Below are 25,918 nucleotides of genomic sequence, written 5' to 3' on the forward strand. Positions count from 1 at the left end.
AAGAAAGAAAGAAAGAAAGAAAAAAGAAAGCAAGAAAGAAAGAAAAAATAAAAAAGACCCCCCCCCTCCCCCCTCCATAAATCCACATCACCAAACCTCACATCACCATCCCTCCCGAATCCCTCAAGGTACCGACACAGAAAGAAAAGGAGCATGACAACAAAAGTAGCTCTTTTAAGAAACTAAGTATAGCTTCTGAAAATAAAAAATGCAATTGCAGAAATTAAAATCTCCATGAGTGGATTAAGCAACAAACCAAAATCAGCTAAAGAAACAACAATGAACAGGAAAATAGATATACAGAAATTATTCAAATGCCCTGCAAAGAAACAGATATGGAGAGGCGAAAGAAAGGTTAAGAGACATGGAGGATACAAAGAGATCTAACATATATTTAATCTGAGTTCCAGAAAAAAGAGAATAGTGAAATTAGAACAGCAGTATCTGCAGAAATAATATGAGAATTTTCCAGATTTGACAAAAAGGTAGAATCTCTACAATCACATATATAGAAAGAAGAGGTTACAGCAACCAGGATTCACAGCCCTTAGACTGATAATAGAAGACAAGGGACCCACTGGCATCTGTATCTGATGCCCATTTAGGCCTGAAACTCCCAAGTGGCTGTACACTGGTGGGAGGAAGTGAGCCCCAATCCTCTTCTCTGATGATGCTTTCTGGCACACTGCAGTCCATGAATATTCAGTAGAGAATGGCCCATGAGTGGTTTTCATGGTGGATTTGTGGCATCATTGATTTCATGCTCTAACACCTGACTCAATGGAGAGGTCTTATTTGGGATTTTTATATGAGTATTTTTATTTGAGTGTGTCTTTCCTTCAGTTATTGGTTATTGTAAATGGAAAGTTTTCTACTTGTATTTCCTTAGCTATTTCTTCTTCTAAACATCTGTTTCTGCATTCCCTCCTGCCTAATACTGCATTACTTTGCTCTGTTGTGACAAGAGATTTGGTGCCTCTGCTGTTTATGTCATGTTGCTACTTGGTATTTTCAGTTCTCTGAAGAGCAGCCAAATGATTAAAAATAAAAATAAAAGTAGAAATACTACAAAATATATAAAGAGTCAAGATATTTCCATAATCATTAAATAAGTTAAATCAATAGTTAAAATCTTCTCCCAACACACACACATACACACACCAAAAACCATCAGGCTCTGATGGTTAAAAGGGAGTTCTAATAAAACTTCCTGAAAAATGATTTCAGTCTCTTCTAAAATAGAAAAAAGGGAATATATATTAACTCTATATATGCGGCAAGATTGTCCTTGAAACCAATACAATAATAATAGTAAAATGGCAAACTTATTTCAGCAGAGTATAAAAAATTACACAAACAAATTAGATTTGTTCCAGGAATGCAAGGGTGGTTTATCATGACAAAAATTACTGTAATACATATTATTTAGATATTACTATAGAAAAATTTAATGTCATCTGATACACAAAGACATTCAATATATTCAACTTCTAGATTTGAAAATAAAACAAATTTTAAAAACTAGCTTTTGCCAAAAAGAATGTTTGTGAAGCTTCTATTAGTCTATAAAGAGTATCTGTTAAATACACAGGAATAGCATCTTTACACATTGAGAAATTAGAGGCAATTCCTTTAAGTTCAGGATTAATTTAAGAATATTATTTGCTCCTACTATTTCTATTCACATCATATCGAAGATTTTCGTACAACAATAAGAAGAAACGTATTAAAATACAAATATTGGAAAACAAGATACAAAACAGGTTAATATTAGCAGATGATAGGTCTATGAGTACACTTAAAATGTAATAAATAAGATGATTTCAATGTCAACGAAAACATAAGGCATCTAAAAGCAAGTCTAGCAAAAGATGTACAAAACAATAACAGAAAATTATAAAAATATATTGGAAAACATTAAGGGAGACTTAATAAACTTAGAGATTTACTTTATAGACAGGAAGACTCATTTTCATAAGGATGTTATTTCTAATCAGATTACTCTCTAGGGTTAATATGAATTCAATAGAAATCATATTAGGAATTCTGAAAGCACAGTTGAGTGTGGTGATTTGACAAGTTGTTTATCAAATTTATATGGAAGGAGAAAGTTGCAAGATTAGCCCTGACAAACTAAAGGTAATGAGCTACAAGGACTTGCTTTATAACATAGTCGCTTAGTGACTTTCTATCCCTTTTGCCATATTTTATTAGTTAGAAGCAAGTTACAAGTCCTACCTACACTCAAGGAGAGATTATATGTGGACAAGATACATCTGGAGGTAGGAATCAAGAAGGTTACCTTAAGTTCTGTCTGCCACAGATTTGTCCATTCTGAATTGTGAATAAATAAATATCATACTCCAAAATATAAATTAGAACAACACTAATATGATTAAATATCATCTAATCTGAGTACCCTCTAAGGCTATCCTTATTTCTCCCCTGGCAGGCTATGTCCCAGCCATAAATCACTGGCCTTTAATTTTGTGCTTTAGCATTCCCTTAGAAAACTAGATTTATTCTGTTTCTTTGTATACACACAATATTTCCTCTAGTTTTGCTTGTTTTGAGCTTTTAAAAAGAGTTTTTAGAGTCTTATTTTCTTTTTTTCACTCAACATTTTGTTTCTGAGACTTATATGTATGTTGTTGGCTGCACCTGTAGGTTATTTATTTTCTTTCTTTATAATTTCTCCCATTGTAAAGCTACCCCAATAGATATAATCATTGTCTTCTTTATGGAAATTCATTTTCTTCTTTTTTTTTTATTAAGAACAAGGACATGAGGGCTCTTACATACATCTCTTGGCCCATATGATCAGAGTTTTCTAGCATAGATACCTGAAAGTGGTATTATCGGGTCTTAAGACAAAAGCCTCTTAAATTTATTATGCAATCTCAAATGATTTTCTGAAATTGGAGTGTCTATAGACCTCAAATTCACAATTCAGTAAATATTGACAGTATTTGCTACGTATATATGTCATTAAGCAGCCCTTAAGAATCAGGTTTCCAGGGGATCCCTGGGTGGCTCAGTGGTTTAGTGCCCGCCTTTGGCCCAGGGTGTGATCCTGGAGTCCTGGGATCAAGTTCCACATCGGGCTCCCTGCATGGAGCCTGCTTCTCCCTCTGCCTGTGTCTCCGCCTATCTCTCTATGTCTCTCATGAATAAATAAATACAATCTTTAAAAAAAAAAATCATGTTTCCAAAATCCCAACTTTGCTTTTAGATAAAGTAGGTTTGGGCTTTATAGACTGTTATATTTTGATAATTTCAATTTTTTTATATCTTCAAAAATATGTGAAAATTATATTTTCATCAATAATCCAGTTTTGTGGGATGCCTGGGTGGCTCAGCGGTTAAGCGTCTGCCTTTAGCCCAGGGCGTGATCCTGGAGTCTCAGGATCGAGTCCTACATTTGGCTCCCTGCATGGAGCCTGCTTCTCCCTCTGCCCTTGTCTCTGCCTCCCTCTCTCCATCTTTCTCTCTCTGTGTGTCTCATGAATAAATAAATAAAATCTTTAAAAAAAATAATAGTCCAGTTTTGTCTCAAACATCAGCGTGCAATCACAGAGTATTGGTATAAATTGAAGGAGTCCATTGTATGTATAAATCAGAGCTCTACCAACTGGAGAGATATATATGTAAAATTTGATTAGAACCACATGAACATGAGTTGCAGTAATGAGAATTTAAATTATGCTTATATCTAAGGTGTTTATATGGGATAGAAAAGTAGAGGGTCCACAGTTAAGTTGTAAAGAGGCTTTTTGAAAGTGGTTATAAAAGTTTTGAGTGGGACTTTGAAGTGTCAATGTCTTCTAAGTTTTGGTAATTCAGGCATTTACTAGAATGGTTTGTGGAATTTTTTCGTTAAAATGATTATATAACTGGTTTGACAGGACAAATATTCAAACGAATATGAAACTTTTATTTTCCAAGAAATAAAAATTTCCTGTGCTCCATTTCCTGTGTTGTTTTTTAGTAACATGTTTCCTAAATATAAGTCTCATCCATAACTTCTCACTTTTAATTATTAAAATTGTCACCTATCCTATTCAAACCTCCTGTCTGTTCCTTTAATGTAGCCTAGACTAGTAGTTTCAGCTTCTTAGAGCAGGGAGAAGAAATCATCTGCTCTTATTCCCGTCTTTTCCTCCCCTGTCCCCTAAGATATAGATAGATGATAGATTAGATAGATAGATAGATAGATAGATAGATAGATCCATTTGATAGATATAATTGAAAACAGAAAGTGAGCATAGACAATATTCTTTATGTTTAAATGAATCCAAGTCCCAGGAAACAGGTTCCCTTTCAACTGTTGCTGATTCCCTTTATAGTGGTAACTACTTCCTGATCCTCAAGATACCTGGTACCCAAGTGCTGATTCTCATGGGGTCTTGTTGCAAGTTCTTTAGAGGGTACTGGAGTTCCCCTCGCCATTTAGTCCCCTTAAGGGAAATCTGTCTAAATAATGGCTCTTTCTTTCCTGGAGAAGTTTGCCCAAATAGCTTCTTGCTGCTACAGCTCCTTCCCAATAAGCAATGCTCTTGGGAATGGGGGAATAGACTCATCAATATTGCTTAAACTTAAAGCACTAGAATGGCTCCACAGTAAGGGAAATTTAAGTCATATCTTTAATATGCCAGGGACTGGGGATGAGGGCTGACTCCTGACACTGTTTATCTCAGTTCTGGCATATCCTTCCTGTCCCCACTACCAGCATCATCTTTTTGTTGTTTTTCTTATTCAATGACTCGTAACATTTAGGCAAAAGAAAAATCACCATTTATTAACAAATCAATGCACTGTCCCCTGTTCCCCTCTACCTACCCAGGGAGGAGAAAAAATAGTTGCTTCTTGAAGAAACTTGCACTTTCCAAAAGGCACTGTACTCTTTCACAACCTCTTATATTTCTCTTTACCAGTGATCCAGTCAACTTGGGACAACAGAGAGTTTCGTGAACAGGACCCTTGAAGAATTTAGTAACATAATTCTCAAAATATGATCGTTTCTACTATAAACATGGTCCTATTCTTTAAATATTTGGAGCACAAAAATATCTTTTGACCATTTACTCTCAGAAGCCTATTTAACTTCTATAATATGCAGAATTAATTATTTATAACACAATAAGAATGATTAAGATTCTGTATGGACACAAACACAAAATTGTTGTTTTTAGAATTTATATTAAAAATTCTTCATTTTGGGTACATGGGTGGCTTAGTCGGTTAAGTCTCTGCCTTTAGCTCAGGTCATGATTTCGGAGTCTTGGGATTGAGCTCTGTATCTATCAGGCTACCTGCTTCTCTTTTTCCCTCTGCTTGTGCTCTCTCTCTCAAATAAACAAATAAAATATTTTTAAAAAATAATTTTGGTAATTATAATAATGTATTACAATTATTAGAGATCCACACCAATAAAGGATAACTAGAAATTATTACAAACATGAGGAAGCATATTTTTTACATGAATTACTTTAAAGTTTCAGAAACAGATAATCTTTACTACAACATTAAGAGGACTTTTGGGTGAATAAACTGAAGTAAAACAGGATCAAAGAATCTCTTTGCCACCACCTAATGAAATGGATAATATAGTAAAAGAAATACAGCTAAAAGCCACCAAGGAAAAGGTCATGTTATATGCAAATTATGAATTTAGGAGAAAAAAAATGTCATAAAATGAAGATGTATCCCTATGGAATATCCCAGAGCTTTAAAAAATAAAAGAAAAGTAAAGATCTCCTGCTAAATAGTTTTAGTATAATTCTATATCTTGATGAACGGGGAGAAATAGTACATTATTTAATGACCACTTATGAAATGCACCTTTTCAAAACTCTCCAAACTCCCAGAAACATTCCTAAAATAACATGTGACTTAAAAATGTCACACTTACAGTTACCCAAGGGAAAATCATATGAAAATCCATTGACAGGTGGAACCCCAATTGACACCAAAAAGGCTCATGCTTGGGGTCAGCATTCTCCAGCATCCATCAAAGGCTATAATTAACTCCAAGTTCCCTCCTTTCCCTAGCTTCTCATCCTGAAGCAAGGCAAGAGCTGGTAGCAAAATCCAGCTCTCAAACTATGGCACCCAGAAAGAGGATTCAGGGAACAAAAAAATAACAAAAACGTTGTGAAAGCATGACTAGAGAAATTTACCTACAACCTTTCAGGTTAAATAGAAGGTTTGCCAGAACAGTCTATTATCACCCATCAACATTCTAAAAATAAAGGCACGATAGTCATATGAACTTTCTTTTGAAAAAACTGAGAAAAAGGAGGAGAAAAAAGAAAGAAGAAATAAATACTGAATGAAAAAAGTAGGTAAGGTAGATAAAAAAAAATCCAATCTGTGGGGAAGAAAAAGGAAATAAAGCAAATCTCCATAAGTGAGTAATAGGTAAAGGATAATGGGTAGAGTACAATTACATTTTTCAAAAGGAGTTCCAAGAAGAGACAGCCAACTAGAATAATATAAAAGTGGAAATTACAAAACTAAAGATAAAAAATAACAAAGACTCAAGTCAGAATATTGAATCCAATTAAATATAGAACTCAGATTAGACAAACTGGAGGGAATATGTTTGCAAAATAGAATATTAAAGTTATAGATCATGAAAAAATAGTAACACTACAAACAGCAAAAATCAGATGCTGAGAAGCAGTGAGGCAGGAACAAAAGGGGTAATGATAACATGAACATTAAAATAAATTAACATTGATTTTGTGTACTTAATATGTGCAAGGCACAATCCTGTTCATTTTCTCAATGAATTATCTCATTCAATCCTAAAAACAAATTTATAATCTATAGTGTCTAAACTTTTTTTTTTACAGTTGAGAAAATTAATAGTGATACTAAGTAATTTGCCCAAGTATGTGGAGAAACTAAGATTCAAATCCTATCATCCTAATGCCAGAATTTCCCTTATTATCCACTGCTTAACATGGCGATGACTTCACTTTGAATTGAGAGTGTAATTTGATTCACTTTGACTTTACTCATTATTTTCTGCATCACTTAAAGAAAGGTAGTTAGTTTTATGAAAACAATTCATTACTCTAAGAAAAACCTCAAACCTATGTCATTAATATAAAGACGGAATGATTGGGGCTAAATAATCTCCCAATAATCTCTCTAAATAATCCTTAGATCTGTGGTGACACCCTAAGAATCAGAAAGCCCTACTTGAATTTTTTGAGGTAGGCAGTACCACGCTGCTAAAGTGGAAATAAAATGCCTGCCAAAGTTAGTGACAGTCAATTCATGGTAGAGCTAGTGCATATTTTTATAAAAATTAAGGACTTCAGGCTAAATATGCTTAATATAATTGCATATTTTGAAGGGAGGAGAAACAGTGGTTTATATAATGACCATTTGTGGAATGTGCTTTTCAAAATAAATTGATGATGATGCATGGTCCAATTGAAGTTTTCATCATCTTCTGATTCAGTCAGTATTTTCCATAAAACCTAGAGACTCCATCAACCAAATCAAAGAGTTTTATAGGGCAATATTTATTTGAATTTAGTTAACTGTACTTGTATTTTTTTTTAAAGGGCAGATAGTTCTGTTACATTGCAGTAGTACATGAATATATGAATATATAATATGTTCCCAAATTAAATTCTCCATTTTGAATAGAAATTTAGAAATAATGACAAGCTCTGCAAAAAATATAATCAAATTATCCTTCAGCTCAACTGTCTTCTTATCAATTTGTTAATAACTAAAATGACTAGAAAACAGAAAAATGCTGAAAAAACAAAACCATGGCTTAGAAAATATAATAGGATTTTTGTTTTAAAAAATGAAGGTGAAAGTGTCCTTCTATCCACATTAAAGAAATAAAATTTATATAATAGCTTATAATAGAAAATTGTAGGAAAAACCAAATAATATACCTTAATGACACCTACCAGCAGTTTTTAATGTAATAATTTTTTATCTTTTTCTTTTCACCCACATATCTATATGCATAACAGTCTATACCAGACAAGGACATTCATGGGTTTATCCTTGGCTTCCTCCCTGTAATTTAGTGGATACATAGTTCCAAGTTTGAAGGTCAAGATGTTTGAGAAGTTTGAGATCAAAAAGAAGGATGAATAATGAAGATGGAATTATTTTCAAAACTGCATTAGTTATATTAACACAGACACTATGGGACTGTTTGTTTTGTTGTGTTTTACATTTTGATTTGAGCTTGAGCTTTTATTTTTCAAAGACAGTGTAGCAAAAAGTAAACAAGACTGGATAGGAGTCAGAAGATCTGGCTCATGTCTACTCTCATTTATGAATTGCACAGGACTTAATTTCCTAGAAAACTTCAGGAGTTTTAAAGCATCAAACAAAACGCATGAAGGAAAGTGCCTCTTAGGCAGAAGACCCTCTCTGTATATTTGTATTATTTAGTATATTGTATATTATGTACAATATAGATGTATATAATTTATGTATATTGTATTATTATCTTTCTCATTTATATATAATATGAAAAATATTATAGATTAATACAGCAACCTTGCTTGAAAACATACAAGTAAGACATCTCTTATAGCACAAACCTGAAAAAAAATATTGTCAGATGCAAACCTTTAGTATTGTCAGATGCAAACTTTTAGGATGCAAAATTTTTTAAAGTAAATGGAAAGACTTTAATAAGCGTATGTCTCTACACTGTTTAGTACTCCTTTTGTTGCTTTCATTCAGTGACCCTGAAAATGGTTAGTTTTTAAAAAGTGAGGGCATTGTTGACAAGATTGAGATTCAGAAAACTAAATAATTTAAAGAACCAGAATTTTAAAATGTGATACAGACCCAGAAATTTTAGCTTAGGTAGGTTCCAAAACAAAGTGCAACAAACAAAAACACCTGTATGATCAATGTAACTCTAAATGTAGGGCAAGCATCTACAGATTGCAAACTATCTCTAGGGTCCTTTTAGAGCACAGATAGTTGATTTGGTGTCATTTTCTCTTTTTCGTTGGTTCTACTGGGACCCAGATACAAGCTATGTGAACTCTGTTGTCAACCTAAGACCTTTCTGTAATAAAGAAAGGATTGGACTGTGGTCTCCTGAGTGTGAGATAATGTAAGGCTTGTCTGAGGAAACCTTTTGCAGTCATAACCAGCTGTCCAATGGCTGATAATCAGAGGTGATGTGAAATTCTAAAATCAATGTGCAGAAATGTTTAAGGAAAACATTAGAAACAAGTTTAAGAATGGATTTTTTTAGTTTCAAAGAGATTGTAGTTGAAATATCGCTAATGCCTATCATTATTTTCATCCCTATTGTTTATTTTCCATAAACAATAACGATTTTTTCTCTACAAATCTTGAGGTTTTTTTCTCAAGGTAACAATGGCTGCATAATTAACGACCTCGCTAAAAACAAAACTCTTGACATATTTCCCTACTGCCCCAGGTTAAAAGTGTTTGGATTAGAACTGCAATAACTTTCTCCATAAATCACATACAGACTGTTTCATTCGCACTTGAAGGGAATTATCATGTGCGGTTAAGAACTCTGCTTTAATAGAAAAATTATTTCTCTCAGAGTCTATATTCTGAAAACTGGATAAACAATTTTAAACTATTTAACAGAATGTTTAAAAATATTTATATTTTGTCAGTAAATAAAATTTATCAAGTGAGCTTGTCGGAGAGACCAGCATGGGCAAAGGAGTCAATGCTGCCAAAGAGTTCAGGAGTGCAGAGCTCTCCACGTGTCCAGAGAGCCACGACTGGGAACGTATTTGACTCCACAGCCGTCAGGGATGAGGCGCTTCTTAGCCACTTTGTCTTCAAATTCGTTAGCATTAAACTTGGTAAAGCCCCACTTCTTGGAGATATGGATCTTCTGGCGGCCAGGGAACTTGAACTTGGCCCTGCGCAGGGCTTCAATCACGTGTTCCTTATTCTGAAGCTTGGTGCGGACGGACATGATGACTTGGCCAATGTGGACTCTGGCCACCGTGCCCTGCGGCTTCCCAAATGCACCTCGCATGCCTGTCTGGAGCCTGTCAGCCCCGGCGCAGGACAGCATCTTGTTGATGCGGATGACATGGAAGGGATGGAGCCGCACTCGGATGTGAAAGCCATCCTTGCCACAGCTCTTCACCATGTACTTGTTGGCACAGATTCGAGCGGCCTCCAGGGCTTCAGAGGAGAGCTGCTCGTATTCATCAGACACCATGTGGCCGCACAGTGGGAACTCATCCACTTTTGCCTTCTTCCGACCCAGGTCAAAGATGCGGATCTTGGCATCCGGGACTCCTCGGCAGAAACGAGACTTTGGATACGGCTTGTTTTTACAATACCGGTAACAGCGCGCTGGTCGGCGGCCCATGGCGACACCAGGAACCTCGGCCCGCGTCGAAGAGAAAGAGGCGCGCGCCCCGCCCCCCCCCCCGCCGTCTGCGCATGCGCCTTACTTCCAGCGCCTCTCTTCCCACGTGGGAACCATAGAGTCCTGATGACGACGTGGAGACGCTCTTTCAGGACGTCCCCACCGTAGACACAGCAACTCTATTGCTTTGTGAGTACAACTTGGCACATGCGCAGAGCGGAGAGTGGCTCGGTGTAGTTTCCCCGGGCTTGCGGCGTGACGAGTTGGGCTTTGCCACAGCAGCCGGAGAAACTTGTCTTCCCGCCGTCCCTCCTGGGCATGGATCTTTTGCCCTAGGCTTGGTTATAGGTATAAAAGACCGACTTTTGTAGAGTTTAAATAAGGAAGCTGCCTCCGGCTGTGCAATATCCTTTGTTTCTAGTTTGTCTAAATAATTCATCTTCCGGAACTCTATTTCCCACTATTTATAGATCAATTGCTATTTCTCAAGGAGTATGTGGTTTTCTTTTCTACATAAAGTGGTTTCTTGGCATAGGCTGTCTGATAAGGTTCAAAAAAAGAGATTAGAGTCGGGACAGACACCTGTTGCATATGTTGCTTGATAATTGCTTTAGAAACATTAAATTTTGGAGTTTTATTTGGCCATATAGAATGAACTTATTAGCAAAACGGCATCCACAAAATTGAAATATTAACTGAATTTTTCAACTTAAGGCTATTTTCATTTTCAAGGGTTACAATTGCTAGAAGCTATAGAAGATAAACTATTTATGCTTTATTAATCTTTTACACCTGAGAATCAGTTTTAATCCTTTTTCCCCTTTATGATAAGAGATTAAAAAAAAAACTATTATGATTGGGATCATAATGTGGGAAGGAGGAAAATGAGAGAAAGAGAATTTGCAAATACTCTATAATCCCTACCTGAATTTTTGTAGTTTTGTTTTGATCTCTTAGTGCTATTTCACAAATCCATGACATCATGGAACAAAGTCCTTCCAATGTGAATATACTCTACTCATGCTTTCTCTTTAAAAAGGACACGAATAGAGGTGCCTGGTGGTTCAGTCATTTAAGCATCTGACTCTTGGTTTCAGCCCAGGTCTTGATCTCAGGGTTGTCAGTTCAAGTCCCATGTTGGGCTCCACACCCAGCCTGGCACCTACTTAAAATAAAATAAAGTAAAATAAAATAAAATAAAAAATAAAATAGAATAAAGGAAACAAATAAGCTGTAACAAAATGATTTCTATCCTTAAAGTGAGTGGTATTTTACAAAATATCCATATCAGGAAAGAAATATTAAAACTCCCAATTTAGAGAACTTTTCCATATTATATTAAAGCTTGCTTGTGTCTCCTTTCTTTGTTTATTTCTACCTTCACATTTTTCTTAAATAGGTCCTATTTACTGTATAAGCCTGATTATGGAGAGAAAGCAGCAAGGAAGGTTGTATTGCTCACACTGATCTTACAAGTGTAGGAGAGGATTTGAATGCTCCTCAAATATGTCATCTTATTACTAAGTACAAAATGTGCCAAAAAGGAGAAGCAGAGTGAGCCCTGAGAGCCTGGGATGAAGCCCTGAGCTAGTCTGAGAAATGGACAGGAACAACTTGATCAGGAAAGAGATTTCATACAGTGGCTATGTATGTCACACAGGGCTTGGCATATGCAAAGTCCCTGAAGCAGGCAAGAACCTGAACCATTTAAGTAACTAAAGTAAGGCCAGTATAACTATGAGTAAGGGGGTGAGTGGCACACTTATGAATATAGCGTGTGTATGAGGGGGCCTTGTGTGTCATGCAAGGTCCATTTTACCAAATTAGGGATTCTGTTCTTTTAAGACCATTGAAGAGCTTTCAACAGGTTTTATCACTCTGGTTGTATGTAACATGGTCAATATCACTCTTGTATAAAATATTGTCAATTGACTGGAAGGGACAAAAAATGGATGCAGGGAGATCAGGAAGGAGGGCTTTGCAAGACCAAAGAAAAAAAAATGAGGATAGTTTCAACATGCTTTGAATATCTTTTAACTTTATAAACATGTTTGCATCTGTTTCTATTACTGCATGCCTAGAATATATCATCATTCTGGCGGAAAGGAGTCTGTGAGGTAAAACGAATATAGCCAGAATTCATGTGCCATCTCAGTCATTGGCACTTATCTAGGTCATGCTTTAGGTTTTCAAAACCCTAGAATTCTCTGACCGACAGATGTTGTGTTATCAGGGACTGTTTGCATAATCTTTTTTTTCTTAATCCAAGAAGTGAGTAATCATGGCTTGCTGGAATTGTACCAATTTTAGAACTGAAGTCCTGTATCCTCCAAAAGTCCTTAGTCCTGGGCAAAATGGAAAGGTTGGTCACCCTATCATATTTATGCCTGGGGCCCCTCGCAGTTGCAGGACAAAGTCAGAGGGCCAGAAGAAATTGTGAGAGCCATACTGGGATTCTCCATTTATATTCCTTTCTTGAGCCTTGTCAGAATTAGATGGGACCCTGTGGAAAATGCATAAGCCACACTATTCTTTTTTTGTTTTAAGATTTTTATTTATTCATGAGAGACACACACACACACACACAGAGAGAGAGAGAGAGAGAGAGAGAGGCAGAGACACAGGCAGAGGGAAAAGCAGGCTCCATGATCAGGCCCTGGGCTGAAGGTGGTGCTAAACTACTGAGCCACCTGGGCTGCCCAAGCCACACTATTCTATTTAAATGTTGAAAGCATTACCCTTCATCAATTCCAAAAACTTGATTTTTCCCCTACCTTCCAACTCCTGACACCCACAGTGTGCGTCATGCTTAGCCAACCTTGCAAAAAAAGTCTAAAACTTGTCTGATTTGAGGTAGCCTGAAATATAGTCATGAAGATGATACAAGGAAAATCAGGTTTTCCTTATTTGCTAAATTTATTACTTTGATAAGTGCAATACAAATTTGGGAAAGGGAGATACTGGTAAAATAGAGAAGGCTTAAAGAGTAAGTAGGACATATGTAGGTGAAGGCAAGGAATAAGACAAGAAAGGAGCATGGCAATTACATAAGGCTGTTAAAAGCTGTGGAAACAAGGACCATGTCTATTTGGCTCACTGTTTTGTCACTTGTTTTTGGCAAATTGTGTGATCCATAATAATAAATGTTTGAATGAATATACATTACTGCAGTGGTGTGTTGGTAAATGTTTAACAACCTGTTCATTGGGGAGCAGGGGCAGAGAGAGGAAAGGCACAACTTCAGTGTTTACTGACTTCTGTGGTGTAAATACTTCGTCATCAATTTCAGTCACCAATGTCATATCAGTGAAGATGAAGATGGGGACATGCACACAATCAGCTTTTGTCAGCCAATATTAGCTGGTTCCAGCATGCCACCATTTAGCTGTGCATATTAAGAAAAAAATAGAAATGACAAATATGGATGGCTAAAACTAGTAATGCATAATCTGGAAAAATAAATTTGAAGATGAGTGGGAGAGATCATTTTCTAGGAGTCTTTAGAAAGGAGGCAGGTAAACATATTTTGACTTCATGATTCAGCTTTGACTGTGAAGAATTCTTTCTTCTATGGTTTCTTTTTCCTATTCTACAATCCCTATGTAAGAAGTCTACAATATTCTGTACAGGCATATCTCAGAGATATTGGGAGATCAGTTCCAGACCACTGTGACAAATTGAATATTGTAATAAAGTGATTCAAATGAGTTTTTTGGCTTCCCAGTGCATATTAAAGTTATGTTTACACTATATTTTACTATAGTGTCCTATGTGTACCCTATACTATTAAGTGTCCAATGGCACTTTGTCTAAAAAAAAGTACACACTTTAAAAATATTGCTAGAAGATGCTAACCATCATCTGAGCTTTCAGGCTATCATAATCACTGATCACAGATCACAATAAGAAATATAATAATAATGAAAAAGTTTTCAATATCACAGGAATTACCAAAATGTGACACAGAGACAAAAGTGAGCAAATGCTATTGGAAAAATGGCACCAATAAACTTACTCAACACAGAGTTGCCACAAACTAATTTATAAAAAAATGTAATATCTGTGAAATATAATCCAATGAAGCACAATAAAGCAATATATACTTGTACTTGTTGATTAGATATGCATCAAGGCAGACTTTATGTAGTTGGAATTAACACAGGACAATCAAATTACAGTGTCTTCTGCCTTCAAAGACTGGAAAGAATAGTCCTATGTATCAGTTCAATGCAGCACACTCTTTCCTTCTTTAATATCACAATACAACCATTTCACAAAGAGCTAAACCTGGACTTCGTTCTGGAAGAAGATAATTGGAGTCTAATATATTAATACAAATATACAAAAAAAAATACAAATATGCTAATACTGACATGCATGCACTCTGGATGTCTTCTCCTGCTGCTGGAACCATCTACATTGCTAATCGCTGAGTCATTATGTAGTGTCTCATCACTTGGTGTTTGAAGGTGTATTGTAATTAAGAGATCATGTTCCCACTTGGATTCTCAATGAGGTGTGGAGCTTCCACTGATGAAGAACAGTCATTTTCATTTGTGTCTCTTAGTAACTTCACACTGAGAACTGTAATCTCAAAATTTTTGATAGCCTAGATGAGCAACTTGATATTTTCCTAGAGTTGAGTAGTAAAAGAGAGTCATGGTTATGGCTGACTTTTCTTCAGTTAGCTGATTGTGTCTATTGTCATGGCTAATGAGTGGTCATGCTGCCTGTCTCTCATGTACCTGTTTCACAACAGTTCCCTTATCTTTCGTCAAATTCACATTTTCTGAATATAAGTATAGTCAAATGATTTTAAATGTTTAGTCCTAGGGGTCTAATGCATTTTCTTTTTTGGATGACATTTCATTTTGATTATTCTTTTGGGGGGAAATTTTTTTTTTAATATGGGAACTGAGTATATACAGTTACCTTCTTGCTTTGGTAGTATAGCATGAGTTCCTCCTAAAAGAGGGAGAAGTAACACATAAATATGTGCATTAGAATTTGATTGAATTTTGTTTGTAAATTTTTACTTGTTTACTCGTTTAGGTTTCATACTTCTACCTTAATCAGTTTTATATAGTAAGTAATTGATGTGTAGATTTTAGATAAATATTAAAGTAATGCTATCTAAAGATATAATTTCTATTAAAGACGAATGAAGATACTGGGCATCCGGGGTGGCTCAGCAATTAAGCACCGCCTTCAGCCCAGGGCGTGATCCTGGAGACCCGGGATCGAGTCCCATGTCAAGATCCCTGCATGGAGCCTGCTTCACCCTCTGCCTGTGTCTCTGCCTCTCTTTCTCTCTGTGTGTGTGCCTTTCATGAATAAATAAATAAAATCTTTTTTTAAAAAAAGAAAAAAGAACAATGAAGATGCTATAATAAATCATAATAATAAAAATGCTACACTAAAGATAACTCAATACAAAGAATCTACATATGTATTTAAAAGGACATGGTCCAATATGAAAACTCTGATCTGGGGTTAGGGTGCTATGTGTGAGGCTTATCCTCCCATATATTGAATGCATGGGCTTTCTGTGCTTTAGATTTAAGTCCCTGTCCATTTATGTAGAAGCCATAATGTTGTGAGCAATGTAATTATTTCGCCTACTGCCCAGTTTTTTGCCAATGATATGAAGTATACATGGTTTACTAGGTTTACAAACATACATGAAGCAAATATTTAAATAAACGTTGATGTTATTTAATCATGTATGCCATAACATCCAAACATATTTTAGGTTAAATAAATCTTGCATGTTTAATGGACAACCCCTTTATCCATGGAATAGATTTTTTTTTCTCAATGAAAGTGAACAATCAACCTTGGGAATTAGCTGTAAAGGTTCTTAATTATGAAACAAGTAGTCTAATTAATAAAACACTGACTTTGGAAGGTTTCTTTTTTTTAAAGCTTTACCTCATCTGTCAAAAATTTTAATCCATTCACATTTTGGTGTTCCTCTATATCAGCAAATACTGAAGACTAGATCAGAAATAAAATACCATACTGTTTGGGATACATGGCAAATCACTACATTATTGATCAGCTTAGTCCCTGTGCAAAGAATTTGGCCTTGCCCAAAGCTTCTGGGAAGTAATATCTAGGGTCTACTCTTTGCCTAGGGAATTTGGCAATACTAGATAGTCTAACAATTTGATTGAGTTTGAGGGCTGACAATTCCAGAAGGGCCAACAATGTGAAGCAGGTCTTTGGGTCAGTGGTATTAGTTGACCTGGAGACTTACAATTTATCATGTGCACAATCAATTATGGCCACATAATCATTTCTCAGTAAAAACTCTGAACACTGGGCCTTGAACAAGTTCTCCTGGTTGGTTTCTATACCTATTGTCACAAGTTAATGCTAGAGGAGTAATGTATCCCAATTCAATAGGGAGAGGACAATGGAAGCTCCATGGTTTGGTAATGTCTCAGACTCTACCCAATGTACTTCTTTCCTCAGCTGATTTTAATCCGTCTTCTTTCCCTGTAGTAAACCATAACCATGAACATAATTGCCTTCAGTGAGTTCTGTGAGTCCTTACAGCAAATTATCAAACCCAAAGTTGGCTTGAGGAATCCCCCAAATCTATAGTTGATGTCAGAAATGAGGAGAATCTTGAGGACTGTGCCTTCTAACTTCGAGGTTGTCTCAAACTCTCTGTAATTTCCATCCTTCAACCCCACAAACCTAATAAACCATTTATAAATGGTTACAGCACTGCAACATAAAGAAGAATGTAAGTCTAGTTTATAATTCCTAGTAGAGTTGAAATATGAAAGTCTAACAATAAGAACTAAAGATTGTCTCAAAAAGTCCTTGTTTTTCTTCTGCTTAAAAATATAACACATAGGGACACCTGGTGGCTCAGTAGTTGAGTTTGCCTTTGATTCAAGGCGTGATACAGGATCTTGGGATCAAGTCCTGCATCAGGGTCCCCGCAGGGATCTTGCTTCTCCCTTTGCCTATGTCTCTGCCTCTCTCTGTGTGTCTCTCATGAATAAATAAATAAAATCTTAAAAATATATAATGTATATTTATTGAAAAATTAGGATATGTACATGACAAAAATATAGAGATATAGACAATTCAATATTTGGACATGTTTTCTTACAATAATTTTATATGTATCATCTTTATGTACTGATTTTTTATATTCTAAGCATTTTCTTTAAGAATAAATGTACTTCATATTATTTTAATAATAGCAAAATACACTTTATCACATACTTTCTCAAATATTTAAAAAAAACACTTATCTCTTTGGCCACATATCTTTGTATCACAGTGCTGGGAGAATAGGCACATGATGTAGGCAGAATATGCTCAGAAGCAATTTCAACACCAGAACAATTAGCAATAACTTACCTTTATACCATGTAACCACAAACCATATAAATATACTCTACTAAGCCCATATTAAATGCGATTTCTAATAACTTTCTTTTAGCCAGATCCTCGTATTGGCAAGGCCACTCCAATGTTGTCTGATCTCAGGGAAAGTATAAAAGACGGGAAATAGAAGTGCAAAAGAAACTGCAAGTTGTATAAAAACGATGTATGAACTCATTGCTAGGGCCCAACCTAGGGCCTTGGAAGGGCCTGTGTAAGTGAATGTCTATGAATCTGAAGCTTCATTAATTTTATTAGAAAGCTTTTTGGGCAGCCCGGGTGGCTCAGCAGTTTAGTGCCACCTTCAGCCCAGGGCCTGATCCTGGAGACCCAGGATAGAGTCCCAGGTTGGGCTCCCTGCATGGAGCCTGCTTCTCCCTCTGCCTGTGTCTCTACCTCTCTCTCTCTCTCTCTCTGTGTCTCTCATGAATAAGTAAATAATTTTTTTTAAAAAAAGAAAGAAATCTTTTCATTTCTGAGCAGGTAATACTACTTTCTGTTTCTTAATACCGGTTTTCATTTTTATTCCCTAAGTGGTTTTCCTCTCATTTACTTTCTACAGTGACAAGGCTTCAAAGTTTTCTAACAAGGTTAATACCCTAACTATGCTTAAATCCTTTATTCACTCTAAAATGTAGAAAAGTAGCTTCCAACTTAAAATTTTTCTCACACAGTTTTCCAAGAGTAAAGCCTTACAAGAAAGAATTGAGTAATAATAATATAATGTGAAGCAACAAAGAATTGGTAAGAATATTTTACTTCATGGAACTATACAGGTGCTTCTAAATTCATGGTTTATATTCTAAATACTTGAAGGAATAAAACTATTCAGTAAATGTTGGCTTGTCAGTTAAAAAAAATCCTGATCCTTACCGAATGTCTTATAACAAAATAGATTCCAGATGGGTCAATGGTTTAACCATTAGAATAAAATATAATACTAGAAAAAATGACACATGACTTTATTTACAGTCTTGAAATAATCAAGATTTATTAAAGCAGAACACAAAGAGCAGAAACTGTAAAGGAAAACTTGTGACCTCATAGAAATTTAGACTTTTAGGGGCACCTGAGTGGTTCAGTGGTTGAGCATCTGCCTTTGGCTCACTCAGGTCATGATCCCAGGGTCCTGGGAAAGAGACCAGCATTGGATTCCCTGGTGGGAGTCCGCTTCTCCCTCTATGTCTCTGCCTCTTTCTCTGTGTTTCTCATGAATAAATAAATAAAATCTTTTTAAAAATTAAGCTTTTGTAAGATTAAAATAAGTAAGCAAATAAGTGTGTGTATGTGCCTGTATAGACACACACCCATGCACTCACCTGGATGAACAGACACTACATATATGTATGGAGAGAGGGAGGGAAGATATGTGTTGTGCAAAATTCCATAGAAAACATAATATTAAAGGAGTTCTAGTTATCCGTTAATGCATCCAAAACCATCCCAAATTTAGTGAAGTTAAATTTAAAAAGTCTTTTTTTTTTTTTTTAATCTGTCATGGTTCTGAGTGTTGACTGGTCTCAGCAAATTAGTTCTTTCTTGAGCTCTGTCCATGATATTGCAGTTAGATGGTTGCTGTAACCAAAGTCATCTAGAAGGCTACATCAGTTCCATAGTTGATGGTCGATGCTATTAGGCAGGATTTCAATTGATGTACCAGCCAGACAATGACATGTGCTTGTCCATGTGGCCTGGACTTCCATCATTGCATGGTGACCGGGTTCCTAGAGCACTCATCCTAAGAGAGAAATACAGGTGGAAAACTCTATCACCAAATCTCAGAAATTATGTAACATCAATTTCATTGCATGCTTTTCATCAGAAGTAAGTCACCAATGCCCGCTCATATTCAAGGGAGAAGGAATTAGACTCCTTTTCATGACAAAAAGTGTCAAAACTTGGCAGACATACTTTAAATCCAACATAATCTTCCTTCTGGCCACAAATAATTTACATTCTCCTGTAAGCAAAACAGCCCCGCTGTAGCCACCTAAATTTGCGCCTGTGGTGCCATTGGGTTCAGATTTGAGGTCCAGGTTTTTGTAACCTAAATCAGGTCCAAACATAGATGACTTTCTTCCTTTCCATCTGAAGATTCATGAACTAAGAAGTAACCTGTCTCCAAATATCCAAAATACAATGGTGGAGCAGGCATAACACAACTACTAAAGACACTGGCATTCATTAAGCATGAAAATGGGAGGCCAGTGGTCCACAGAAAGTCTGAAAAGCATTCAAACACATGTTGCCAGTTCTTGATACTTCTTGATAATAATTTTGTACAAGTCTTGGCTGCATCCTCTGAAATCTTAATATCTGCCCTTGGAATACTGTTTCATTTCCCACCAAAAGAGCCTTGAGCTTTTATTTTAGCTGTGTATTATTCTAAATACAATTCATGTCCATTGAAGTTCAGGTATCTAAAAGCCTATTTTCATTTGGTATCATGTCTGTCTCCTTTAGTCCAATGTGATAGTGTTTCCAGTGATACAATTCCCTTAAATATTTTGTAGAGTTCTGTGAATTTTATTTGTGTTTATGTCATTGGTGAAAACCCCATTCTCAAACTTCTTTGAGATAAACCCTAATCTACCTTGGACTCACTGAAAGGCTATATAGGGCAATGATCTTAAGATCTCTTAGAAGCCCTAGTATTTGACAGGATCTGCAAGGAACACACTTAAAATCCCTAGAGGGCATTTTGTCTTTTAGAAAAGTCTGAGGCATTAATTTAAGTCTTTCTTAGGTCTTAAAAAAGAATTTCATAGTCATACTCTCTTGGCTCTGTCTGTAGATTGTCTTCCTTACAGTGTCCTGGATTTGTGCTTGCTAGGAAGCTAGTTTTTTGGTGTTTGTTTTTTTAGTAGGTTTCATGCCCAGTGTGGAGGCCAATGTAGGGCCTGAACTCACGAACCTGACATCAGACCCAAGCTGAGACCAAAAGTCTGATGCTTAACTGACTGAGCCACCCAGGTGCCTCACCAGAAAGCTATTTTCTGAATTTGAAAAATGTTTGCCATCTGGAGATTCTGAGAATAAGAAGCAGTTTTATTTCAAAACTAGCAAATTTCAGCTCTATCTAACCATTTGTTCACCACATAATCTCTTTCCCTCTTAATTAATTTTTCATTGTCAAATAGGAGACAAGTAGCAGTTTCAACACTTAGCCTGGAAATGCCTTTTAGCTAGATGTCCAGTTCATTAAGTACATTTTCTATGCTACCACAGGTGACAATGTTACTAAACTTTCTGCCAGGTCATAACAACCGACTCCAACTTCTAATAGCGCTTTTTCTCACTTTTTGTTACGTACCCATCAAAAGCGTGTCAAAGCCCTTTAGGATTATTCTATCAATGGTCTTAAGCCCTACCAGCATTTTCCCATCAAAGTGGCCTCTTTTTTTATGGGTGACTGGTTTTTGATAAAAGTGTGAAGAAAACTCAATGGAAAGAAAGAACAGATTGTTCAGCAAATGGTTCTGGGACAATAGCTATATACATGTGAAAGAAGAAAGTTGGAGCCCTACCTCAAACAACATAAGAAATAACTCAAAATAGATTATAGACCTAAAAATAAGAACCAAAAATCCAAGATTCTTAGAAGAAAACATAAGAGTAAAACTTCATCGTTCCTTTTAGATAATACTGAAAACATAAGTGATTATGGGGAAAACTAGGTAAACTAGGCTCCATCAATTTAAAAAAAATTGTGTTTCAAAGGACATCTTCATAATAATGAAAAAATAATCTATGGAATAGAAGAGAATATGTCTTACATATATATCTACCCACACTGATAAGCATATTCTGGCTAATTTTATACATAGATTTAACGATTATAGTGTGCTCTGAAAAAAAATTTTAAGTGACCTAAACCAAATGTTAGCATATATTGGAAATGTGTCTAAATGTACATTGGAATAATTCTAACAGTTGTTTTAATGAAGGTTTTAAAGCAAAATAAAGGTATACAGAGAGTTTTCATGAATAGCATATCACAGTAGGAGCTGGCTTGGATATTTTGCCTCTCCTTTCTGCTTTGATATGTTAATACAAATAAAATACATGTATTTTAAAAATTAGTATTTTTTGTATATTTTTATTATAGTTTGATTTACCAATATACAGTATAACACCCAGTGCTCATCCCATCAAGTGCCCCCCTCAGTGCCCATCACCCAATCACCCCATCCACCCACCCACCTCCCCTTCCACTACCCCTTGTTCATTTCCCACAGAAGTCTCTCATGTTTTGTCACCCTCTCTGATTTTTCCACCTCATTTTCTCTCCTTTCCCTTATGTTCCCTTTAACTATTTTTTATATTCCCCATATGAGTGAAACCATATGTTTGTCCTTCTCCGATTCACTTACTTCATTCAGCATAATACCTTCCAGTTCCATCCACATGGAAGCAAAAGGTGGGTATTCATTGTTTCTAATGGCTAAGTAATATTCCATTGTATACATAGACCACATCTTTATCCACTCATCTTTCAATATACGCTGAGGCTCCTTCCACAGTTTGGCTATTGTGGACATTGCTGCTATAAACATTGGGGTGCAGGTGTCTTGCCATTTCACTGCATCTGTATCTTTGGGGTAAATCCCCAGCACTGCAATTGCTGGGTTGATCTATTTTTAATTTTTTGTGGAATCTCCACACAGTTTTCCAGAGTGGCTGCACCAGTTCACATTCCAACTAACAGTGCAAGAGGGTTCCCCTTTCTCCACATCCTCTCCAATATTTGTTGTTTCCCATCTTGTTAATTTTCACCATTTTCACTGGTGTGAGGTGGTATCTCATTGTGGTTTTGATTTGTATTTCCCTGATGGCCAGTGTTGCGGAGCATTTTCTCATGTGCTTGTTGAGCATGTCTATGTCTTCCTCTGTGAAATTACTGTTCTTGTCTTTTGCCCATTTAATGATTAGATTGTTTGTTTCTTGGGTGTTGAGTTTAATAATTTCTTTTTTTTTTGAGTTTAATAATTTCTTTATAGATCTTGGATACTAGCCGTTTATCTGATATTTCATTTGAAAATATCTTCTCCCATTCTGTAGGTTGTCTTTTAGTTTTGTTGACTGTTTCTTTTGCTGTGCAGAAGATTTTTATCTTGATTAAGTCCCAATAATTCATTTTTGCTTTTGTTTCCCTTGCCTTCATAGATGTATCTTGCAAGAGGTTGCCGTGGCCAAGTTCGAAAAGGGTGTTGCCTGTGTTCTCCTTTAGGATTTTGATGGATTCTTGTCTCCTTCATCCATTTTGAGTTTATCTTTGTGTATGGTGTAAGAGAATGGTCCAGTTTCATTCTTCTGCACGTGGCTGTCCAATTTACCCAGCACCATTTATTGAAGAGGCTGTCCTTTTTCCAGTGGATAGTCTTTCCTGCTTTGTCGAATTTATTAGTTGACCATAGAGTTGAGGGCCCATTTCTGGATTCTCTATTCTGTTCCATTGATTTGTGTGCCAGTACCACACTGTCTTGATGATCACAGCTTTGTAGTACAACTGGAAATCCGCCATTGTGGTTCCTCAGCTCTGCTTTTCTTTTTCAGTATTTCCCTGGCTATTTGGGGTCTTTTCTGATTCCACACAAATCTTAAGATGATTTGTTCCAACTCTCTGAAGAAAGTCCATGGTATTTTGATAGGGATTTCATTGAACGTGTAAATTGCCCTGGGTAGCATAGAACATTTTCACAATATTAATTCTTCCAATCCATGAGAATGGAATATTTTTCCATCTCTTTGCATCTTCCTCAATTTCTTTCAGAAGTGTTCTGTAGTTTTTAGGGTATAGATCCTTTACCTCTTTGGCTAGGTTTATTCCTAGGTATCTTACGCTTTGGGGTGCAATTGTAAATGGGATTGACTCCTTAATTTCTCTTTCTTCAGTCTCATTGTTAGTGTATAGAAATGCCACTGACTTCTGGGCATTGATTTTTGTATCCTGCCATACTGCCAAATTGCTGTATGAGTTCTAGCAATCTTGGGGTGGAGTCTTTTGGGTTTTCTATGTACAGTATCATGCCATCTGAAAAGAGGGAGTGTTTGACTTCTTTGCCAATTTGCCATTTATTTCTTTTTGTTTCTTCTTGTTGTCTGATTGCTGAGACTAGGACTTCTAGTACTATATTGAATAGCAGTGGTGAGAGTAGACATCCGTGTCGTGTTCCTGATCTTAGGGGAAAGGCTATCAGTGTTTCCCCATTGAGAATGATATTTGCTGTGGGCTTTTTGTAGATGGCTTTTAAGATGCTGAAGAATGTTCTCTCTATCCCTACACTCTGAAGACTTTTGGTAAGTAATGGATGATGTATTTTGTGAAATGCTTTCTCTGCAGCTATTGAGAGGATCATATGGTTCTTGTTTTTTCTCTTGTTGATATGATCTATCATGTTTATTGTTTTATGAGTGTTAAACCAACCTTGCATCCCAGAGATATATCCCACTTGGTCATGGTGAATAATCTTAATGTACTGTCGGATCCTCTTGGCTAGTATCTTGTTGAGAATTTTTGCATCTGTATTCATCAGGGATATTGATCTATAATTCTCCTTTTAGGGGGATCTTTGTCTGGTTTTGGAATTAAGGTGATACTGGCCTCATGTAAAGAGGCTGGAAGTATTCCATCCCTTTCTATCCTTTAGAACAGCTTTAGTAGAATAGGTATTATTTCTTCTTTAAACATTTGATAGAATTCCCCCTAGGAAGCCATGTGGTCCTGGACTTTTGTGTCTTGGTAGGTTTTTGATAACTGCTTCAATTTCTCCCCTGGTAATTGGCCTGCTCAGGTTTTCTATTTCTTCCTGTTCCAGTTTTGGTAATTTGTGGTTTTCCAGAAATATATCCATTTCTTCTAGATTGCCTAATTTATTAGTGTAGAGCTGCTCATAATATGTTTTTAAAATTGTTTGTATTTCCTTGGTATTGGTTATGATCTCTCCTCTTTCATTCATGATTTTTATTAATTTGAGTCTTTTCTCTTTTGTTTTGAATAAGGCTGGCTAATGGTTTATCTATCTTATTAATTCTTTCAAAGAATCAACTCCTGTTTTTTGTTTTGTTTTGTTTTGTTTTGTTTTTATCTGTTCTACAGTTCTTCTGGTGTCTATTTCATTGAGTTCTGCTCATATCTCTATTATATCTCTTCTTCTGCTGGGTGAAGATTTTATTTGCTGTCCTTTCTCCATTTCCTTTAGGTGTGAGGTTAGCTTGTGTATTTGAGGTTTTTTCCAATTTTTTTGATGGATGTTTTTATTGAGATGTATTTCCCTCTTAAGACTGCTTTTGCTGTATCCCAAAGATTTTGAACTGTTGTATCTTCATTTTCATTAGTTCCCATGAATCTTTTTAATTCTTCTCTAATTTCCTGGTTGACCCATTCATCTTTTAGCAGGATGCTCTTTAACCTCTCCACATGTTTGAGTTTCTTCCAAATTTCTTCTTGTGATTGAGTTCCAGTTTCAAAGTATTGAGGTCTGAAAATATGCAAGGGACAATCCCATTCTTTTGGTATTGGTTGAGACGTGATTTGTGACCCAGTGGTCTATTCTGGAGAAAGTTCCATGTGCAACTTGTGTATTCAGTTGCATTCGGATGGAAAGTTCTGTATATATCTGTGAAATCCATCTGTATATAGCTGTGAAATCCATCGGGTATCATCTAAAGCCCTTGTTTCTTTGGTGATGTTGTGCTTAGAAGATCTGTCATTTGCAGAAAGTGCGGTGTTGAAGGCTTCTATAATCAGTTTGTTATTATCTAAGGATGTCTTTACTTTGGTTATTAATTGATTGATATACTTGGCAGCTCCCACATTAGGGGCATAAATATTCATGATTGTTAGGTCTCCTTGTTGGATAGAACCTTTAAGTATGACATAGTATCCCTCTTCATCTCTTATTACATTCTTTGGGATAAACTTTATCTGATATGAGGATTGCTACCCCAGCTTTCTTTTGAGGACCATTTGAACGGTAAATGGTTCTCCAACCTTTCATTTTCAGGCTAGAGGTCCTGAATGAGTCTAAAATGAGTCTCTTGTCGACAGCAAATAGATGGGTCTTGCTTTTTTATCCAGTCCGAAACTCTGTGTCTTTACATGGGATCATTTAGCCCATTCACATTCACAGTAATTAT

At 36.1% G+C, this 25,918-nt stretch overlaps 1 protein-coding gene across 1 annotated transcript; it reads right to left on the reverse strand.

Annotated features, from left to right (window-relative positions):
• Positions 1 to 9,300: 9,300 nt before the first annotated feature.
• RPL10L (ribosomal protein L10 like) lies at positions 9,301 to 10,425 on the reverse strand. Its single transcript, XM_038544033.1, has one exon. It carries the CDS (start codon positions 10,370 to 10,372, stop codon positions 9,728 to 9,730), a length of 645 nt encoding a protein of 214 aa, XP_038399961.1. The 5' UTR covers positions 10,373 to 10,425; the 3' UTR covers positions 9,301 to 9,727.
• Positions 10,426 to 25,918: the final 15,493 nt, after the last annotated feature.

The sequence above is a fragment of the Canis lupus genome, chromosome 8, assembly GCF_011100685.1.
Source record: "Canis lupus familiaris isolate Mischka breed German Shepherd chromosome 8, alternate assembly UU_Cfam_GSD_1.0, whole genome shotgun sequence".
Lineage (NCBI taxonomy): Eukaryota > Metazoa > Chordata > Mammalia > Carnivora > Canidae > Canis > Canis lupus.

Bases quoted from the DNA above. Each gene is read 5' to 3' on its own strand.
- RPL10L (XM_038544033.1), bottom strand. From the start codon at position 10,372: ATGGGCCGCCGACCAGCGCGCTGTTACCGGTATTGTAAAAACAAGCCG.